Source organism: Balaenoptera borealis (genome assembly GCF_965194805.1).
Source record: "Balaenoptera borealis genome assembly, chromosome: 21".
In the NCBI taxonomy this organism is placed as follows: domain Eukaryota; kingdom Metazoa; phylum Chordata; class Mammalia; order Artiodactyla; family Balaenopteridae; genus Balaenoptera; species Balaenoptera borealis.
In genome coordinates this window covers 18,696,036-18,718,779 of record NC_138880.1, presented here as the reverse complement: position 1 = coordinate 18,718,779, position 22,744 = coordinate 18,696,036, and the positions used below count along the sequence as shown (strand labels likewise).

Genomic DNA, 22,744 nt, shown 5'->3' with positions numbered 1-22,744 from the left:
CTGGCCCCTCAAAAAAGAGAGGTAGATTTCATTGTTAGAGTGATAAATTGACTCTTTTAGATTATTAGGTTGCCGTTTGATTTGGTGCACTGCAGCAAAAATATTCAAGTTACTAGGCATCTCTCCTACCTAATTGCTGCATTCTGTTTTGTTCTTTGCAAGATTGCCTATTTGCCCCATGTTTGGTAGGGAATCAGGAAGTTAAAAGTATATGATGGACGGTCTTGATAATTCTACTTCCTGATTCAAGCAGGTTTACTAAAATCCCACCTATAGGGACTTCCCTGGTGGTCCAGTGGCTAAGACTCCGTGCTCCCAATGCAGGGGGCCCAGGTTTGATCCCTGGTCGTGGAACTAGATCCCACATGCTGCAACTAAGAGTTCACGTGCCTCAACTAAAGATCCCACATGCCACAACTAAAAGATCCCATGTGCCGCAACTAAGACCTGGTGCAGCCAAACAAATAAATAAATAAATATTACAATGGGAGTGTTTAAAGAAAAGACAAAAGAAACCCTGTACCAAAAAAACAAAACAAAACAAAAACAAACAAACAAAAAATACCTATACATGCAATTGAGCCCACTAAACTCAGCTTGACTCGAAACCATGATATGAAAATCTGAGAAGATATAAGTGCTTAGTAGTATTAAATAATCAGTACATTAAATATATTACAATTGTTACTTATGTACTGGGGTGGATATTATGTTAAACTGTGCTTTATCTCAAATAATATAATAGAAATTCATTTCAGCATGGCATTTCCTTGGAAGCATGCCAAGGAGAATTACTTGACCTTTTACTTTAAAAAATGTTTACTGAATACTTTCCCTGTGCCTGGGACACACACACACACACATATGGCTACATTATTGTTTGGGATTACAATGGAGTATGTAAAAACAAGAGCATGAGAGATAGAGTAATATATTCCTGCACTAGGACCTCAGTATTTTTTTAATAAATATTCTTTGATACTTCTCATTGCTTGACTTGTGATTTTTCTGGGACAAATCTTAAAAATCCAATTTTTAGCTTACATTTCAAAGTTATCATTTCAGCTATAGCAAAATTCTGCCATTTGAAGATTCCTGATTAGACTATATAAGCCTTCCAGTTAAAACTCTAAGATTATTTTTTCCTTGTGTGTTTTTATTTGTAGTGACAGTATGTTACATATTGAATATCTACAGTGTACTAAATGCACTAATGTTTCTACTTACTGTTACTGTTATCTATCAATTTTTACACGTGAAATTTTAGGAAAGACATTATTCCTCCATTTGGAGATTCACCTCTTTCATATCCATTAGTGAAATTAGATTGTTTTGTTATTCTCTCAAATCTTTATGCAAAATGAATTATTACCACTGTTTTTTGGGTTGTTTTTTTTTCATTTACCGTGTAGGTCCTCCAGGTCTTAAAGGTGATCGGGGATCCATTGGTTTTCCTGGAAGTCGAGGATTCCCAGGATCAGTGGGGAAGACCGGGAGGCCAGGTATTATGATAATGCATATTTTCTTTACAGAATATGTAAAATAAACACCAGATCATAGATATTCCTTTCAACTCCTTAGATAACAAAAACAATGGTCATCATAGTATGAATAGCAGCACTCACATGTAGTTTATTCTGTGATCTGAAACATTTTGAAACTGATTTCTGCCCACCTGAGGAAAGTTTCTATGTCCAGAAGGAAAATAGTTCAATATAAAAACACAGCAGAGGATCTATCAACTGCACACCACTATAAATCACCATGAAGAATGGTATCTATCTCAGAATAAAGAGAATGGAAAGACTGGCAGAGAAAAACAAACAAGCAAAGTATTAACACCCCTTTAACCAAAACCGCCAAACCCTGTTAAGTTACAGTTAGCAAAATACAGGCAGACCTGCAATCCTATCCTTTGCAAGAGAACCTGCCTGCTACTGTATATTAGTACTTAGTAATCACCATGTGCGGGCCCTTTACAGTTTACATGCATGATGATATTATTTCTACTCCTTATGCCGCTAGCCTAAGCTTGAATTGTGAACTGTACACCGAAATTTTAGAAGAGAGCAGGGCACAGAAAAATGCAGAACCAATTAGCTGTATTACCAAGTGGTAAGTAATAAAACATTTGGAAAGTGGGACAAAAGTAACGGAAGCTGGAAGCTGTGGAGGTAGAAAGTAGAGCAGGACAAGATGTTACAAAGAAAGTCGTGTTAGAGCTGGCCTAAAGATGCACAGAATTTCTTTACATCTGTGGTTCTCAAACTTTAGCAGACATTAGAATCACCTGTAGGGCCTGTTAAAACAGCTTACCGGGCTCCACCCCCGGAGGACTTTCTGATACAATAGGTTAGGGGTCGGGCTCGCTGAGAATGTTGACTCCTCACAAGTTTCCAGGTGGCAGTGGCGATGCTGATCAGGGACCACACTTTGAGAGCCACATCTTCAGGTGAAGAAAACTGGAGAAAGAGAGACTGTAAAAATGAAAGCAGGGGTAGAGGTAATAAATCCCTTGACAAAAGATATTCTCAGGATATTACTTCCTTATTAGAAGACTCAAATTTGGTAGAAATATGAGCAGCAGTGCCTGGTACTAGTTTAGTTATACTGCAGATTAAAACAGTGAATGCATTCTTCCTCTACAAGAGTCCAAAGAGGGTAATAAAATTAGAAATAAAATCTACTAATTGTCATTTTCTAATTAATGACCCAGCCTGGACTATCTGAGTGATAATCAAAGCAAAGTGATTTCAAAGCAAAAAGATTAGGAAAGAGCAGCCCTATTTATTCTTATTTTCTCTCCTGCTCTCCTTTTCTTCCCCACCCTGCCCTCTTCCTTCCACATGTATTAAGTACTCAATATATATATATACAAGGGACAATGCTTGGTGCAGGGAAATGAGAAGTAAATAAGACACAGTCCTTAACTGATAAAGTGTACAAATATAAGAAGAGAAAGGGAAGACTTTCTTCTTGATCCATGGCAGATCTATAGAGCATTTACCATCCGACAGATTTACTGCAGAGAGTTCGGAGGATTTAATTGAAGTGTAACCTTACATATCTTCAAAACCCCTAGAGTACTCTGAATAGAACCTCATTAAATGAACTAGGTTTTCCAGCAATGTAAATAATGTGCTTCTCTCCGGTTAGACTCTTGGAGTCCATTCAAAGTCTGATTCTAAGGGTGAGTTATGGTCTTTCTTAGGAATTCTAAAACTATAGACCACAACGAATTCCTTTATTTATTTGACAAACAGCTATCGAACACTCTGTGCCATTCATGGAGATATTTATAGTCGAATATATGGGTTTGGAACTCAGAGGGGAAGCCAGAGGTAGAAAGACAAAGTTGTAGCTATGCTCGTATAAATGTTCATTGAAGTCAATGAATTTTAATAATCATTGATTTTGGTAATATTTTACGGGTAGGCAACAGTGAGAAGAGAAGGAGCCTAGGATAAAGCCTTGAGTGGTTCCAGAAGTACAGACTGAGCAGAAAAAGCAAAGCAGCCAGAGTGAGGAAGAAAACCCAGAGAAGGTGGGGTGAAAAAAACCCAAAGGAGTTTCAAAAGTTGGTCAAGTAAGATGCAGCCTACAGAAACCTCTTTCCATTTGTTGCCGTGAGGATGTTGCCTTTATTGAGAGCAGTTTTGGTGGGGCCGGGTGGAGTGGGGTGGAAGCCAGATTGGGGAACGCCCAGGGGTGCCTGGTGGTGAGGCTAGTAGACAGCGGGGTAGAGCAGTCTGGCTCTGCAGAGGGGGAGGAAGAGATCGGCTTTTTCATTTGATTTTGTTTTTTCTTTGAAAGTGAATTTGAATACTATTTAAATGCTGACAGCAAGGTAAAATAGAGAAGTTGTTGAAGATACAGAGGAAAGAAGGGTTAAAAAGATTGTGGAAGGTTAAGAAGAAGGTGGAGGGTGAAGAATTCAGGAAATAGGAAGAACCATTAGGCAGAGGAGGGAAGATGTCACATCTGAGTTGAAGTAGCTGAAAAGAGTTGGGCTGGGCTAAGTGTGCCTGTGTGTGAAAATGAGGAACCCAGTGCCTTGCTCATGGCAGAGGCTCTGAGAATGCTTGAAGTCACAATGACGCTATTGAAAATACCTCCTCTTATATTGATATTTAAAGTTAGAGTGGTGGTATATTACATGCCATCTACTTCTTACTTTTCAGTGGCTTTCAGAAATATTAGTTCTTTATTTTTGACAGAAGAGTGACATATCTGACAGGAGGTGGTTAACTCCAGGTTTTGAGAAAGCCCTTGGGCTCGTTTTTAGCCTAAGGTGTCATTATGAAGGAGAGAGGAATCCCTGTTCTCTAGAAAGGATATTTTTAATGTGTTCAAGTGTGAGAAAAGATTTCCAAGTGTCGTCTGTGAGGAAATCTCTGAATCATGCTAAAATGACATAAAACATTTTTTTTTTTTTTATTTATAAGAAGAAAAATGGGTCATTTGTTCAGATCTCTGGCTTGAACAGAGATCAAGGTATCGTTAAAATACCTAAGACAGGGACTTCCCTGGTGGCACAGTGGTTAAGAATCTGCCTGCCAATGCAGGGGACACAGGTTCGAGCCCTGGCCCGGGAAGATCCCACATGCCGCGGAGCAACTAAGCCCCTGCACCACAACTACTGAGCCAGCACTCTAGAGCCCGTGAGCCACAACTAGTGAGGCCATGTGCCACAACTACTGAAGCCCGCACGCCTAGAGCCCGTGAACCACAACAAGAGAAGCCACCACAATGAGAAGCCCCCGCACCACAATGAAGAGTAGACCCCGCTCGCTGCAACTAGAGAAAGCCCACACACAGCAACAAAGACCCAACTCAGCCAAAAATAAATAAATAAATTTATTTAAAAAATAAAATACCCAAGACAAACCACAACATGAAAAGACTTCCCAGAGTAATTTTACAATTATTTTCTAATTCTGATAAAAACGCTAGAATGATAAAATTAAGCTTGTTTATTATATTATCTTCTCTGAAAAGAATTAGAACTGATCAGTTATACCATTTTAACCACCCCCCCCAATTTTTGTTTAATATCTTAGATTTTTCCTCTTGAGGAAAGCTAAAACTTTGGTATTATATCTCATAAAAGCCTACCATCAAAAAAAAAAAAAATAGAAAAGGTTTTAGGTACTTTGTGCTAAATTAATAATTCTTGTCAATTTAATATTACCTGAAATGACTGAATCACAATTAAAAAATGAATTTAATGGTGTAGAGTATAATCATATATGCAAAGCAATTAGAGACTATTATACTGTGATAAGGAATGGTTGGCATTTCAAAATAAAATTTTAATTGGAAATAACTTCGATTTTTAAGTGCTAAATCTCAATTTTCGTGTTACTCATCAGACATTATTTTGTATTTTTTTTAATCTGGTAAATTGGGGATCAAAAAAATCTTCTGTAAGAAGTGAATAAGGACAAGTGTTCGAAAACAAAGCATGGATGAGGCAAAGTAAGCTAGAGAAACAGACCAAAAAAACCAACAAAATAATGATTAAAACTGCAAAATAAAATGTAAAATAATTGTGCCATAAAAAAGTGAAATGGAATGAAAAAATCCTCTCATTCACTGAAAATAAAATCACAGAGACAGTTCTAGCTAAGTGATGTTGTAAAACAAATAAGAGCTACCATCTCTTACATGCATCTCTTAAGAGCAAGGCCCTTTATAAACATTGTTGCTAATTTCCAAGGCAAGTTTGCAATGGAAGGTACTATTTTTTCATTTGAAAGAAGAATAAACTTCAGCTCAGAAAGGTTTACAGACTTGTTCTGAGCCACATACCTAATAAGTGGCAGAGCAAAATAATTCAACACAAGAGAATTTAAAATTATTGTTATTATTCCAAAGCTCATGATCTTTGAACTATGCCCTTTGAGCTCTTGGATGAAAAGAGAACAGTCCTTGATTTTGTTGGAGGAAATCAAGAACATTAATGAAGATTTTGACTTAGAGATAGATGGCTCTATGATCAGTCCTGCCTTTATGCCGGAAGGTGATTACTTACAAGACATATCTGACGACTCTTGGAAGAAGAATCGGTATGTGAGAACAGCACCCCTCTAGTGAGATGCAATTGTCATCTTTGAATTCTCTTGTTGGTACTAAGTGCTTAACCTCTGGATATAGTTTTACTAACCTTAGGTGAAATAGCAACCCATTAGCAAAGAGCAGGGTCTTAACAACGTTTCCATATAAGATCCTGACCCTTATTAGCACAGGGTCTGTAGCACACCTCTAAAGTATGTGAATGAGCTTTCTCGAAGCCAAAAGTAACTATCTAGAGGTTTAGACACCCCTCACACCTTCCCAGCTTCCCACAAGACTGAGGTAATTGGGATCTCACCACTCTCAGAAATTCATTCACAGCTCCATCTTTGCTAGGCTTCACACAAAAGAAATAGAAAACAGGGCAGACAAATTGTAATGGGAAGGGAAAAACAAGGTTTGGGATGAGATGGAGGATACCAGGCTTTCTGGGAGAGGGAGGAAGACACAAAGAAGGAGGAGAAAAAGGAGCGTGAATAATCCCAAACAAACTGCTTACACCTCAGTTTTGCCTACTTTAGGAAAATGGAACATTTAATGTCCTGGTAAGTAATCTGAGATAATGTATGTAAAGGACCTACCCATAAAATGCTAAGTTCATAAGAGGGTTTCTAAAATGATAGCTATTATTATTATCATCATCATCAACAACAACATTATTATGTCTGAAAATCTGTAGGTTGTTATACATTGTTATTCTAGATGACCTTGTGTTGCTCTGTCTCCTTTTCAAGCACTGTGAATTGCCTACATTAAAAAATTTTTTTTTCCTTTTATTTATTTTTATTTTTTTAAAGGAAATTCTGGACAAAAAGGCCAGAAGGGGGAAAAAGGGAGTGGAAGCATGCTAAGTAAGTTTACGGTTTCTTGGTTTTTTGTGTGTGCCTTTGTAATAAACAAGCTTGTGATAGTGGTGGTCTGGGCTTGAGGCAAAGGTTGAGAACTTCAGTGTTGATCCCTGGGGATTCTCTGGAAGTCAGCCACAGTTTTCTACAAATAAACTGTGCTAAATGGTGTAAAACAAATAGATTAAATTATACTACTCTAAATCTCATTACCCATTTGTATTTAGTTTTTGTGATGAGTGTAATTTTCTAAAAATTTCACATAGAAAATTGTTCAATTTTCAAGCCAATTTCAATCTGCTGAAAAAATCAAGCATATGAATAGAAACAATACAGCCTCCCTACCTACTAACTGAAATAACTGAAATGTTACATATAAGAATTTGAACAATCTAAGAACAGATGAATTCTCTGACAGCTGGGGTATTTTTGTGTGTTTTGTTTTGTTTTGATAAAAACTTGAAAAGTGGTATTCGATATCCCAGACCTTCAAAACTGCAACAGAATAGATTTCACAGCAGGGATCTCTGTGGATGGAACGCTGACCTCATGTTCCAATGTAGAGAATCTGTAAATTGGATCTTGAAAACTAAATATTAGATGAGATATCTTCAGTAGTCACAGTGCCATAAGTCAATGGTTGTGTGTCTAGGCCAAATCTACCAGATATAATGAAAGGATTTTGAAAGGGAATGAGGAATCCACACTTGATTTCTCAGAAACCAAGGGTTCCTCCTCTGTGTTCCCAGTTGGAGCTGCATGTAATGTGTGTGTGTGTGTGTGTGTGTGTGTGTGTGTGTGAGAGAGAGAATAAGTGATACACACACAGCTGTCATAATCTTTACCCATCAGGGGTCTGTTTTAGACAGATTTTCGCAAATCCTTTAATGGATCCCAAATCTAGCAGTTTTCAGTTGCAATTATTGTTTAAAAAAATGCAGTACCAGTTTCTCTGTCTTAGTAAAAATAATTATTTTTACCTCATACACTGTGTTGATGCCACATTTAGGCAACTTAGGGTCACCAATGTGAATGCCAACCATTTAAGTACGGTGTAACCACATGATGCTTTCTACAGTTGTTTTCATAATTGTTGCATTGTTGAAGTGTGTTTGCCCCTAAATTGAACAACACTGAGTATTGTGTATCTCCTCAAAGTGCTTTAGTGTTAGTCAATGATTATTATTGTTGTTATTATTATATTAAGATAATAGAAACAATAGGAAAAATTCTCCTTTGTGTCCATTTATTCTTTGATGTGATCGCTTTGATCTGCTGTTTTACTTTTTATTCCATTTCTTCTCCTTTCTCCTTATCACTCCATTTATTTTCACTGAGCTCCTGTGTAACTCTTCCCTATCTGCAAGTTTATTTCTATCTTTATCTCTACCTTCATCTTTATCTTTGGTTCTTCTTTATCTCCTTTTTGGTTCTTCTTTATCTCCTTTTCCTGAGACTTTCTCTGAGCTTCTTCACCTTGACTCTGGTTAAACTTGGCAAATAAGGGACATCTTTATTTTGTAGCCTGTTAATCTAACACCTACACTGTCTTTTGTTACCTGAGGTTATCAAATGCTTTGAATTTTTTTTTTTCAGATACGTTCAGATATGTTTTCAGTTACAGATATTTGCATGGCTGTTTTGAAGTTTACGTGCTTGCTTTCTTTGAGGAAGTATTAAGAGAGATTTCTGTGTATAAATGTGTGTGTGTGTACATAGCCTCCAGATTCCTCTCCATGTACCCAGCCCCTCATGGAGAGTATATAATTCCATAATGTTTTAAAAAGACAGAAAGAATCAAATACAGAAACATCTATACAGTGTGTTCTGTTTTCTCCTTATTTAAGTCAATATGCCAATCATCTGCTATGGCAGTATATGTGGCTCTTTTCTCTCAGTGGCTACACACTATTCCATTATATAGCGCTACCATAATTAGCATAATGTATCATTCAATTCCCTAGTCATGAACACTTGATGATTTTTCTTTGCTTTAGCTTGGCTTTAAGAAACAATGCTACATTCAGCACTCTTTTACATGATCTTGTGGGAATATTTTTTAATAGAGAATTTGCTAGCAGTAGAATCAATAGTTCAAAGGTGACGTGCATTTTACAATTTGATGGATTCTTGCAAATGGCTCCCAAAAGGTTGTACCAATTTGTTCCCTGTGAAAGTGACTGATTCCCCACATATTCAATTAATTCTGGTATATGAAAATTTATATTGAATTATTTTGCTGTACTTTTAAAAAATATTTTTCAAGCATGGTTTAAATATAACAAAAATAATCATTGATTTCCTCTTTTATTTTTTTTTGGTTCAGCTTTTTTAAATTAATTTTTATTAGAGTATAGTTGATTTACAGTGTTGTATTGGTTTCTGCTGTATAGCAAAGTGAACTAGTTATACGTATACATATATACACTCTTTTTTAGATTCTATTCCCATATAGGTCATTACAGAGTACTGAGTAGAGTTCCCTGTGCTATACAGTAAGTTATTATTAGTTATCTATTTTGTATATAATAGTGTGTATATGTCAATCCCAATCTTGAAATGTATACCCCCCTTCCCCCTTGGTAACCACAACTTTGTTTTCCACGTCTGTGACTCTATTTCTGTTTTGTAAATAGGTTCATTTGTACCATTTTTTAAGATTCCACATATAAGCGATATCACTTATATGATCTTTGTCTTTCTCTCTCTGACTTACTTCACTCAGTATGACAATCTCTAGGTCAATCCATGTCACTGCAAATGGCATTATTTCGTTCTTTTTTATGGCTGACTAATATTTTATTGTATATATATACCACATCTTCTTTATCCATTCCTCTGTCGATGGACATTTAGGTTGCTTCCATGTCCTGGCTATTGTAAATAGTGCTGCAATGAACATCGGGGTACATGTATCTTTTCGAATTATGGTTTTCTCAGGATATATGTCCAAGAGTGGGATTGCCGGATCATATGGTAGCTCTATTTTTAGTTTTTAAAGGAACCTCCATACTGTTCTCCATAGTGGCTGTACAAATTTACATTCCTACCAACAGTGTAGGAGTGTTCCCTCTTCTCCACACCCTCTACAGCATTTATTGTTTGTAGATTTTTTAATGATGGCCATTCTGACTGGTGTGAGGTGATACCTCATTATAGTTTTGATTTGCATTTCTCTAATAATTAGCAATGTTGAGCATCTTTTCATGTGCCTCTTGGCCATCTGTATGTCCTCTTTGGAGAAATGTTTATTTAGATCTTCCACCCATTTTTTGATTGGGTTGTTTGTTTTTTTGATATTGAGCTGCATGAGCTGTTTGTATATTTTGGAGATTAATCCCTTGTCGGTCACTTCGTTTGCAAATATTTTCTCCCATTCTGTGGGTTTTCTTTTCACTTTGTTTATGGGTGCCTTTGCTGTGCAAAAGCTTTTAAGTTTAATTAGGTCCCATTTGTTTATTTTTGTTTTTATTTTCATTACTCTAGGAGATAGATCAGAAAAGATCTATCACATCTTGCTGTGATTTATGTCAGAGAGTGTTCTCCCTGTGATTTCCTCTAAGAGTTTTATAGTATCTAGTCTTACATTTAGGTCTTTAATCCATTTTGAGTTAATTTTTGCATATGGTGTTAGAGAATGTTCTAATTTCATTCTTATTTCCTCTTTTATGTATGTGTCAGGACCAGCATAACTCCCTGATCGTATTAGGGCAGGCCCCTTTGAAGATCAGGTGGGTTGGGCGGGACACCCTGTGCTACCATCTCACTAAAAGGACCTTCACCTCTGGACAAGTCACAGCACAACTGATTCCAAGATCCCTTTGTGGCTCCTCCAAACAACCTTGGTTCCCGAGTGGTGCCCGGCTTCCGCATGCCTTCCTCTCCTGGTCCTTGGTACTGTTTGGGTCTCTGCTCCCCTGCTCATACCTCTCCCCACTCCAGCACCCCACCATCACCACCGTCCTGAGCTGGGACGCCTCCCATGTACTGACTGGCGGGCTGTTCCTACCTTCCTCCGAGCCAGGCCAGGAGCCCTCTGCCACCCACTCACCTAGTGTCTCCTGAACCCATCGGGTTCCAGGAGAAGTCTCATGGATACCGATCATATGTGCATTCTTTACCCTCAAAAATACCAGTCTCAACCAGAGATAGGGATGCCATAAAAGAATCCATTTGTTCATTCAGCATATGTTTATTGTGTACCTCCTGGAGCTGGACTTAACAGCTAATAAGATAGCTGTTGTCCCTGGACTTCCTGAACTAATTGTCCCAGAAAGACATAGACATGGAAACAGGCAGTTATGTAATAGAGCAGAGGTATATGGGGGGAAGGAACAGGGCTCCGTAGGTGTTCAGAGCAGGTCAAGATTTTTAAATTCCTTAGAATTTTAAAAAAGGTAAATTGACTTTGATTTGCTTAGTTTACATTCATGTCTTCTTATTCTCCAATTTATGGCATATTTTTTTTCAAGTTTTATAGTGAGGTCAAGTGGAGCTGGGGCAGTTCATTCAACATTTTTGAATCAAAGACCAAAACTTGTTTCCTTAAAATACCTAGCTGTTTCAAGCAAGAATATTTTGATCATAAAAAAAAAAAAAAATGCTGAAAAAAAATGCTGAAATTGTTTTAGTCTAAAAAGCTCTTTTCACCAGCCTGCTGCATAAAAGCACATGTAAAAAACAAAGTTCCTAAGTGTGCTAGTTATGTTATTGAATAAAAACTGTAAAAAAAATTTTTTTTTAAAACACAACTCATTGTACCTTATGCTTTAAATATCCAGTATAGATCCTGGAGAAAAAGAAATATTTCAGTAGAACTGGAGATATTTTGTGTAGGTGAAGAAAGGGCTGACAGTGAGAAAGGAGAAAATGTAAGAAAAGGCAAACTAAAAAAAGGAAAAATGTGGGATTCCATGTTAGTTTTGAATGTCTCTCTGTTAATCAACAGATTGAATTTTCTCAACTCTCCTTTCCTTCAAGGTTTAACACATAGTCCCAGGATTCACAACATTAAGATTCTAGCAGAATTCTCAGTAGTGTCCCTATATGTGTCTCCCCACTTCCATTCATTCCCCAGTGAAATGGGCATCGTAATGCCTACCTCACTGGATTGTTGTGAGGGTCACATAAGATATTGTGTGTACGCAGATGCTCTGTAATACTATAAAGTGCTTTACACTCATAAGGCATAGTTCTCAGTGGTCGTGGTCTCTCTGAACCGGAGCTGCTCTTCCTCGCTGGTATAATGCAGACATTTAAAATCTGTAATCAGGACAGGAGTGAGAGCCAAATGAAAATGCAAGAAGCTAAATAAATGCCGTGGACAAAAAGAGGCGCTGGAGAATCGGATAAGATTTTACATTAGATAGAGCAACGCAAGTGTGACCAGATCACAAATCAATGAGTTTGAGCCGAGCAAAAGAGCATAAGTTATAAATAAAAGGAGTGACTGAACAGAGTGCACGCCAGAGGCCAGAAGCTGTCAACAGAGGTCAGAACAAAACGTCAGGCTAATAAAACAGGAGTTCCAGGCTCTGAGGAGCAAAGTCTGAGCCCAAGACGCTGCTGATGAAAAAGCTCCGAGAAGTGTTGAAACAAATTAGAGTTGTCAGTGGTACTCTGGGTCTGTGCCGGCTTGACACCAAAGTCTCCAGGAAAAAAAGGGGCAGAGAGGTATCAGATCATCCTCAGTAGTAGCAAGCTGGCAACGGATGACGAGCCAGTTAAAGCAAACATCTGGAGATGAGTTGGATCTCTTTGCCTGTGGTTTAATTGGATAGGACTTCCTACCCCATTCTGTACCGGGGGGCAGGCAGCACCTGGGAGCCCTCTTCTTCTCCAGCAGTACTTGGTCCACACTTGCCACTGATGGCCCTGATCCCAGCGACCCTGGGAGACAATGTCAGGGGATTCGGTTCACCAGTTATCTGGCACCCCAGACTGCAAAGGGATTCTTAAGTGTGTCAAATACGAACCTGAACTTTCCAAATTAGGGGAGAAAGGCTTTTTTCTTTAGACAAAAGTAGAACAGTAAAACTGTTCAAATGCACATATTACACCAAATTTAATAAAGTATAATAAAGAGAAAACAAGTCTACACCAAGTTCTAAAGCTTGTCCTAATAGTTTGCTGTGTTCTCACCCTAACTTGAGAGTGTATGTGTTTCAAGCAAACAGAATTCCGGCCATACAGTGAAACACTTTGTGTGAGGTTCTGTCCTCAACATACCAATTACTAATGTGTCATTTGTTAGTGTTTTCTACTGTGCTTTTAACCCAATAAGACTGTAATTAGGATGTGGATTTAGAGTAAATGTCTTATTTTGAAACTCATACAATGATATGAAATAGCTGTATGTCTTTCATTTGATTTCTGCTGAGGACTCAGCACAACCTTTAATGAATTCTGGTCTTTCTCCAAGCATTCAGTTGACCAAAGGAAAGGCTTCTCTTCCAACCATGAAATAAGTATAATAATGAGCTTTTAGAAAATATTTACTCTCCAATGCAGGGGCTTTAATGTGTTATCTCATCTGATCTTCAGAAGAGCCTTTGAGGTAAGTCCTATCATCATTCCCATTTTATAGATTAGAAACTGAAGCTTACCACTAAGTGTTAGAACAGAATCACAAAGCCTGGTGTATTGATCTCCAAAGTCCCTATTTGTAACTGTGACTCCATTCAACACTCCCACAACTAGCTTTATATATTTTTTATATATAAATATCACAAATATGTCATACGGAAGGTGTGGAGAGAGGAAGAAGGAAGGGAGAGAAAGAGATTTGTGAAGAGCAATTTGGTTTTCTAGAATGGGCCTAATCATTGAAAGACCTTAAGATAAGAGTTCTTACAATCTGAACTCCATTAGGTCAAATTCCCAAAAAGCATTCTCAATTTATCTCTGTTAGTTCATGTTTCTTCCTTCATATCCCATTCCAGCCATTGCCTCCAGTCTCTTCCCCCAAGTATATTAACTCAGAAACATAGTCTTTCTAGAATGCTTACCTAGCCTCCATTATTGTATTGAGAATTACTCATATGCACAAGGGGAATAAGCTACCCGCTAATATTCTATCTTTATTTCCGTAACTGGCTCAATTTGAACATTTTTTTTTCAATATAATGTGGTTGCTTTGATGTCCTCTTGTTTTATTGTGTCTCTCGTTTAACCTCTCACTGTCCTTTTCTCAGTAGCCCAGCTGGGCTTCAGCAGAGCAGAGTGTACCTGAGCAGTGATGTCTCCAGCTAACTTAGATAAATGCTGCTCATTCTTGACAGTTACGTGGTGTTTCAAGCTTTACATGATTCCATAAATGGGCGCTAAAAACGTATAGTATTCCATTAACACAATACATGTGTTTCTTTGTAGTATGTATAACTAATATGTCTTATAAATTGAAATAGAGATTTAAATCAGTAGTGAATCCAGTGGTTAGCACTGGTCCTGTTTAGGAGTTATCCCAGCTGACTTACAACCTGACTCTCACCAGAGCTAATGAGAAGGAAGAAAAAAAAAACACATCAATACGGTTCCAGCCAGGTCTTCTGCATTAGCAAAATTTGAAATTCCTCCAGTTATGTGCCGGAGTTCAGATGGAGTAGAGAGACCCAACACGCCACTTCCCCTGCCTCCACGACCTCGGAGGACCAAATGGCTTTCTTCTTCAGAGAACCAGGTCCTGGCTTCCTGTTCTGCAGTAAATGTAGTCTTACGCTAATACAAGATTGTTTCTTTTGTTCCAATTCAAGCACTTACCGAATATAGGTTATAGGTTCCAGCCTTTTTTTTGGCCGCACCAGGTGACTTGTGGGATCTTAGTTCCCTGACCAGGGATTGAACCCGGGCCCTTGGCAGTGAGAGCACGGAGTCCTAACCACTGGACCACCAAAGAATTCCCAGTTCACAGCCTATCATTTGCTCCCTTAACCTGGCTTCTCTGGCCATGCATTGCCCTACAATGTGAATCTCAAGACGAGATTCCCTAGAACAGCACAGTTACTTGCTTGCACATGAAGTGTCCCAGAAGTATCTCCCTCTGTGGCTTAACCTAGATCCTGACCCTTTTCCTGGGGTACTACAGTTATTCTTATCCCCTGCTTCACCTGAATTGTCACTCATATCCTGCTTAATCCACTGCGAAGTAAGAACTTTAAAGTTATAATAGATTTACTCAATATCATCTGAGGTTTAGTACAGTTTATTTTGACACAACACATTCTCAGTCTTTTATTCAGTCACTGAACTGTGGGTGTTCAGTGTCATCATGGTTAACTTTGCTAAGCCACTAATTTCCAATGTAACCAAATGTCTACTACCCAGCTATTCTGCAGTCTTCACATCTTGGGGGTCAGTTCTTTAATATTGAAATAAAATTGTTTGAGCACCAACCTCACATTCTAAGGCAATTCCAGTGCCTCTTGTCTGAAGTAGATTGACGAAAATACAGAAAAATTATATTCCTCATGTCTCCTCATTCAAATCCCTGCCACGGCTGTGATAGTGGGTTTAATAGGGTTTCTAGAAATTCATGTGCTCCTGAAACCTCAGGATGCGACCTTATTTGGAAGTAGGGTCTTTGCAGGTGTAGTTAGGCTAAGATGAGGTCATGTTGGATTCAAGTGGGCCCTAAAGCTAACAACTGACATTTTTATAAGAAGAAGAGGCCACAGAGACGCGGTGAAAACCTGGAGACAGAGGCAGGGATTAGAGTGATTCGGTTACAAGCCAAAGAACACTGAGACTGGCCGGAGTCATGAGAACCTAAGACAAGGCAAGGAAGGATTTCTCCCCAGAGCCTTCAAAGAGAAAACAGCCCTGTGGACATCTTGACTTCAGACTTCTGACCTCCAGAACTGTGAGAATAAATTTCTGTTGTTTTAAGCTGCACAAATTGTGACCATTTAATATCGTAGCCCTAGGAAACTCACATGCCTATGCATCTGTGGTCGCTCCGTTCCCCCCACGTCACTCATTCCAGCAGTGAGCGCCACACCTCGCCCTTCGTTTGAGGATGTTCCCTAGCTCCACCTGGGGATCTAAGAGAATTTTACTGAAGACTGATTCATAACAGGAAAATGTGAGCAGAAGAGTCTACAACTTTCAAGTTGAACATTAGACTTTACTGTGTCGAAATTCCTGGCTAGATTAGACTCCAAATTTTCCTCACTGGCCGCTCTCCGCAGTCTCTCCCCTGCCATCAAAATACCTTGCATACCCCTGCTCCACTGAAATCTTCTCCCTCTGGTTTCTCCTCTTTACCCTTTTTGGGGACTTCCAAAATACTTGTTTTCTTTGACTTCTGGAGTAAGATTCAAAATCTGTTAAATTATTTTTCCAAGAAATTCAACCTATTTCTCCAAACATCTGATATCCAGTGTAAAAAAATAATAATAATAATCAGTCAATCTAAGAAAGAAATGGAAAATTTTATTCGGGCCAAATTTGAGGATTATAACTCAGCAAGAGCATCTCAGGTCTGAGAACTGTTCCGCCCATTAGAAGTCAAGGCACAGTTATATAAGTTTTTTGAGACAGAGGGCTGTACATCAAATGATGTATTATTGACAGTTTACATGATCCAGATCTAAGGGTCATCGTGGTAAGTCATGTGATCCCGTACAAGATCAAGAAGGAATGTTATCTTTGAAGGAGCTGTCTTGCTAATGCTAGGAGAATGTTGTTCTTTATGGTTGAGCAGGTATTTCTGCTGATGGGGGAGGTCTGGTCGATGCATAAGGCAGATACACGATGCACAGTAGAAGGGAGAGTGGAATCCAAAGGGCAGAGAAAATTTTTTATGTTTAAATTTTTCTTGTCTTGCCATAAAATGAGTTTTATTTCACACCAGGATGTGCCTTTCATAGCTAAATACCTCATTAAGCTAATTATCTTAAATTAAAAAATCAGTTCCCTTTCTAGAGGAATTTTGCCATATTGCAAGGACTTCTGGGTCAACTTGCAACCAGACTTTTTAAAAAAAATTTTTGTTACATTTGAAACTCAAATATAATAATTACTATTGAGTAATAAATTTAACCCTAAATCCTAATTCCAATAAATGATACAAAACAAAGAAAGCATGACCATGAGGTAAACAATGTGATAATAATTGAAATGAAGTGGCTACACTCCTCAAAAGTCATTTTACATTTTAACCTCAGTTCTTTCCTTCCACTCAAGTAGCAGTGATAGACACAATGCAAAGACACCCCATAGTCCACATTCTTCCTGACTTCGCTTTTCAAATTAAAATTTTGTCTACTAGAGCTTGTTGCAGGAAAGAAAGTGGGGCACGAGAGGATGGTCACGTCCCAGGTCTCGCGTGAGTCGCTGGGACTGCCACCAAGTGTGGGTTCTTGGCTTTGCGCAGGAAAGAATGCAAGAGTGAGCCAGAGTAAAGTAAAAGAAGTTTTATTCAGGGAGATACACACTTCATAGACAGTGTATGGGGCATCTCAGAAGGCAAGAGTCCCCAAAATATGGGTGGTTAGTTTTTATAGGCTGGACAATTTCATAGGCTAATGAGTGGGAGGATTATTCCAACTGTTTTGGGAACGGAGTGGAGATTTCCAGGAATTGGGTCATCACCTACTTTTTGGCCTTTTATGGTTGGCCTCAGAACCGTCATGGTGCCTGTGGGTATGTCATTTAGTATGCTGATGTATTACAATGAGTGTATAATGAGGCTCAAGGTCTAGTAGAAGTCAACTTGTCTGCCATCTTGGACCTAGTTGTTCTAACCAGTTTGTTGTGTCTTCAATGGCTATGTCATTCTTTTAAAGGTTGTGCCCTGACCTCTTCCTGTCTCAAGCATAGTAGATTCATAATATTTTTTCCTAACTTTCAAGAAGAGACTTGTATATGAAGCACTTTTATAATTTATTTTGGACCCATAGATGGCTCCATCAGTGTCCCTGTGAACATGGGACTTTAAATAAAATAGGTTTCTTCTTTAAATAAAATAGATTTCAAATAGAAAAGAAGGAAGAACATTTACAACAAATAGCTAATACATAGTCATGTACACACCACCCGCATTTTAGAGGTGTTGTCCTTTTACCATACGGACTACACATATTTCTCTTTTAAGAAATATCATGTTAACTAGCACAGATGAAGCCCCATTTATGCCTGCCTCCCTTGCTTTTCCAGGTTGAACTTCTATCATGGAGTTTACATGTTTCTTTCTATTCATGTTTTTATATATTTACTGCATATGTATGTTTACATAAATGATAGATGGTATTTTCTGTGTTTTATATAAATGACATTATACTATATCTCTCATTCTGAGCTTGTGCTTTCCCTCAATTTTATGAATTTCAGCTTAACTTGAATCATAGACCCTTTAAAACAGTAAGGACATTAGTGACTATCTGGCCACCACTTATTTTAATTAAATTAATCTTACTTTTAAAAATAATATAATTTCAGAAAATAAGAAAAAGATTTTATATTCAATTTCTGTCCCCTGTACAAAATCACTGTCAGTATGCTTGGATACTTCCTTCTAATCTTTTTATATATCAATTTTTTTTTGCACATTAAAATGAAACATTAATGTTAATATAGTCACTTAAATTTTATATTATCATTTTTCTCTATTTTCTATATGATTCTTTTGACAGGAATGTTTAATGAGTCTAAAACTACCCATCTAATGTATACTATAATTAATTTAGCTATTCCTCTATTCAGAGATATTTAATATATGTTTTACTTCCTCCTTTAAAAATAAGCCTTCAATAAACAAAACAAAATTACTGAACTTGTTAACTTTCACTATATTTGAAGTTATTTTCTCAGATTAGATTAGAAAACCTTTGTAAATTATCTACTCTTATTTATTTTTTGTCTGGTATCTTATAAAAATATGAATGAGCTATTTGTGTAATAAATATTTTATATATTTTAATTTTACACACAGACTTTTAAAAATATATAGAAATTATCAGTACTCTACACTTTCCTCCAAATCTAGGGAATAAGAATAGTAAGATTGCCTTTAGAAAGTTAAACTGCAGTGAATCAGAGCAGAGATATGTCAAACCACCTAACCTGATGGAATACATTAACATATATAAAGAAAAATGTGTTAAGCAAAGAGCACTGGCCAAACCCAGAGGCAAAATCTCATAGCTATGTCTCATTGTAAATTAATAAATTAATTAAACAAATAATTCACTGATTGTGATTTGACTTCTTGTGCAGATTGCCCAAAGAGAGAAAATGGCCTTGTCAAGTAGTTAAAGATATTCCCGTTTTTGAGGCAATTACATTTCTGGTTGTAAATTGAATTGACATTTAGTCCTGAGAGTCTGTTTAACATTAGTCTGCCACTAAGAGATAAATCCTCTAAACCTACAAAAATCGGGTTTTGGAATATGTGAGGTTCTGATCAGACCCTGCCACCAGACTGGTCCACCTTGGTGACTTCTGTAAAAATAAACATTTGGGAGTGGCACTAGTTACTATTACATGACTCTAATGTTTTAAAACTACACAATCTATTCCTGGATTATTATTTCCTATTTTCTTAGGCATTTACAGTGAATGATTGGGTCACCCAGCTATTTTACTTAGTAATTGGAAGTTTGAATACTGCAATAGCAAATTATTTTCCTTTTTAAAAATGTTTTTAATGTTTGTAACTCATGTTTATTAAGTGAGGAAGGGCTTATGCACCTGGACATTATTACATTAATTCAGTATTTAGCACTGAATTATACTTTGGACAAATCAAGAAAATAATTATAATTGTAATACTACATGTTAATACATGTTTGCTTTTCATGTTTCTGAGTGGCTCAGTCAGGCTTGTAGGACATTGTTTATTTGTCTTTTTTTTACATGTTGTTGGATTACTGTTCCAACAAAATTTACTCAAATTAGAAAACAAAAGTTACTATTTCTTTAGTTAACTGAGTTCTGAAAACCCATACACTAAAACTCCATTTTCACATTACAGAGATATTTCTGTTGTAACAATTACATCTTGCTTTTTTATATTATGGTGTTCTTCAAACTCATATTTGAAAAGATATATTTAAATAGAACTGTGTTTATTCATTGGCTTTTCTAATTATTAGAGGATATTTTTATTTTATTTAGCACTAAGTAAATTTTAAAAATTATTTTCTGTCTTTGCCTTTTTCTGTTCTTCAGCCAAATAATTTTTTAACAAATACTTACTAGAATAGTTCAGGCTGTTTAAAGAAATTTTCTAACTCTAAGTGAAATTTTTTGTGATACTACTTACACGCTTTATCTGTTCTTAGGTTCAAAATGTGTATGTTGGTTTTAAAAATGGGAAAGAGACATTTCATGTTTATGTAAATCACTGCACATGATCAAAGTTTTATAAAAGTTTACTGTATATATGGCAATTTTGATTACTTAGGCATTGCAGAACAAAATTACTTTGTTGTAAACATGGTATATTTCTTCCCAAAGTTTACTGCTTTAGCGATTTCTCAAAATAAACGAAAGTTGTCTGATTTCTATCTCATCCTTTTTCAAAACAAGAAAAACACTTTGGGACAAAATCCAGGGGGCTTATATCAAGGAATATCTTTGCTATTTCAAAATTGATTTTGTCATTATAGTTACCTTGTTTTTCTTGGTAAAGAACAGGATGTTTGGTCTATTTTTATGTTTATGATATTATCAAATATCTTCTCCTCAACCTCCTGTATCACTGAAAGTCACTGGATGTATGTTCCAGTTTGTGTGTTAGTGTGTCAAGAAAGCAATCACTTTGTTAAAATTTTTAAAAATAGTATGTAAAATCTCTATAACATTCACAGACTTGTAGCTGTAAAATTTTAAAGTCACTGGAACAAAATCATTGCAGTGTTTTCATAGATGTAACTTATAAAAAAGAAAGAGTAGATTTACTCTTCAGATCTGACCAATAGGTACAATGTTTGCAATTAAACTCTTTACCAATAGGTGGTGCTAGAAAGTTTAATATTTATTCCAATAATTGAACTTGCTGGAAAAATGTGCTCAATGCTTTCTTTTTTTTTAAAGCAAAAAGCAATATGTACATATATGTAAAATTAAGCCCTGCTTGTTTCTGTGACAGCACCATCTAAGACAGTTCGACTGGTTGGTGGTAGTGGCCCTCACGAAGGCAGAGTGGAAATTTTCCATGATGGCCAGTGGGGTACAGTTTGTGACGACCGCTGGGAACTGCGTGGAGGACAGGTCATCTGTAGGAGTTTGGGATACCAAGGTGCTCGAAATGTGCATAAGGGAGCTTATTTTGGACAAGGTAATTTTTTTGTTTTTTTTAATGAAATGTAGGCATTCTCCAGTATGTACAATCAAGTAGAGACAGGAGCATATAGAATAAGAAGCAGGATTCTTTTTTTAAGGCCTTTCCTAGAAAGTAGAAATGAAAAGATAGAGATTTAAAAAAAAGAAAAAGATGCTCTCAGACAACATTTAATGTCTAAATTTCGTTTAGACTCAATCAGTTAGTTGGACAATAGAGGAAAATATGGAAAATTACTGGTAAAGCAGAACAACAGGAACCAGTGAATTATATAGACAAGGCATGACTTCCTGGGAAAGTCATTTACATATCTGGGTCTTGTGGACAGCTGGGCAATTCCACGTGCTCCCTCATTCTCTCTTCTGCGGAACTGGAGGGTGGGTGGCTGGTACCAGCTTCTGCATTTACTTCCCAAACCTTAGTCCATGATGGAGCACCTGTATTCTGAAAGGACAGTGAAAAACCATGAAAGAGAAAGAGACGATTTTACGGGTTCTCTATGCCTACTAATTGTGACTTCTCCTTTAAGGAACTTGATGAGAAATAAGGGAAGAGAAAGGTTACTTTCCCCTCTATTTGAGGTCGAATTGAATAATTTTTTTGCTGCATGTATATCTGTGTATTTTCATCTGGATGACTCAGTAACTTGTTCTATGAATGTATTGAAAGAGCTAGGAAGAAAATTTGCTGGAGACAAAATGAATGTTTACCCATGATATTTTTATTACCTCATTTTATTTTTCTAAATTGGCACCTAATAATAGGTTTTATGTATAATTAAACATATATAAGTGCTTCAATTCTGAAGGACAGATTAGAAAAAAGTAGCCATATATAGGTAAACTAGAATTTTAAAATCAGCATTTCCTCTTTATTTATTCTACTGTCCATATGTGATAGATAATTGGTATCTCTGAAGTTGATGTTGACCAAAAAAAAAAAAAAGATTTGACCATCTTGATTTTGTGTTATTCTTCTAGATAGATATGGGCAATAGGAAATTGTATGCAAAATAATAGAGATAAAATAGCAGTATTACCAGATAATCTTGTGTATGATGATAAAATAGTAGAGTATGTCAAATTATCATGTCAAAAGACTAAACAAGATAAGATAGGCTTCTTAAATTCATAAAGCATATTGTTAAGTACTATTATGCTACAGTTTATTGAGTAATAACTATGTGTCAGGCATTGTGCTAAACACGTAAATAGTATTAATAAAAGATCACAATATCCTTTATTCCTTTATGAAAAGAATTCATTTTATCAATTTTTTAAAAATTTATTTGTTTATTTATTTTTTATTATTATTCTTTTAGCTGTGTTGGGTCTTCGTTTCTGTGCGAGGGCTCTCTCCCGCTGCGGCAAGTGGGGGCCACTCTTCATCGCGGTGCGTGGGCCTCTCACCATCGCGGCCCCTCTCGTTGCGGAGCACAGACTCCAGACGCACAGGCCCAGCAATTGTGGCTCATGTGCCTAGCCGCTCCGCGGCACGTGGGATCCTCCCAGACCAGGGCTCAAACCCGTGTCCCCTGCATTGG

The 22,744-nt window shown here is 37.0% G+C and overlaps 1 protein-coding gene across 5 annotated transcripts in view; it reads left to right on the top strand.

The window, feature by feature from the left end:
- Positions 1 to 22,744, top strand: part of MSR1 (macrophage scavenger receptor 1) — an 86,766-nt gene that overhangs the window by 52,330 nt on the left and 11,692 nt on the right. For 3 of the 5 annotated variants that reach the window (XM_082374805.1, XM_082374804.1, XM_082374803.1), the window contains exons 7-9: positions 1,413 to 1,502; positions 6,873 to 6,926; positions 21,010 to 21,198. In XM_082374805.1, the coding sequence (XP_082230931.1) occupies positions 1,413 to 1,502; positions 6,873 to 6,926; positions 21,010 to 21,198 (333 nt within the window). Of the gene's footprint in view, positions 1 to 1,412; positions 1,503 to 6,872; positions 6,927 to 10,601; positions 11,101 to 21,009; positions 21,199 to 22,744 lie in introns of those variants that run through there. The other 2 variants (XM_082374807.1, XM_082374806.1) reach the window with 2 other exon arrangements.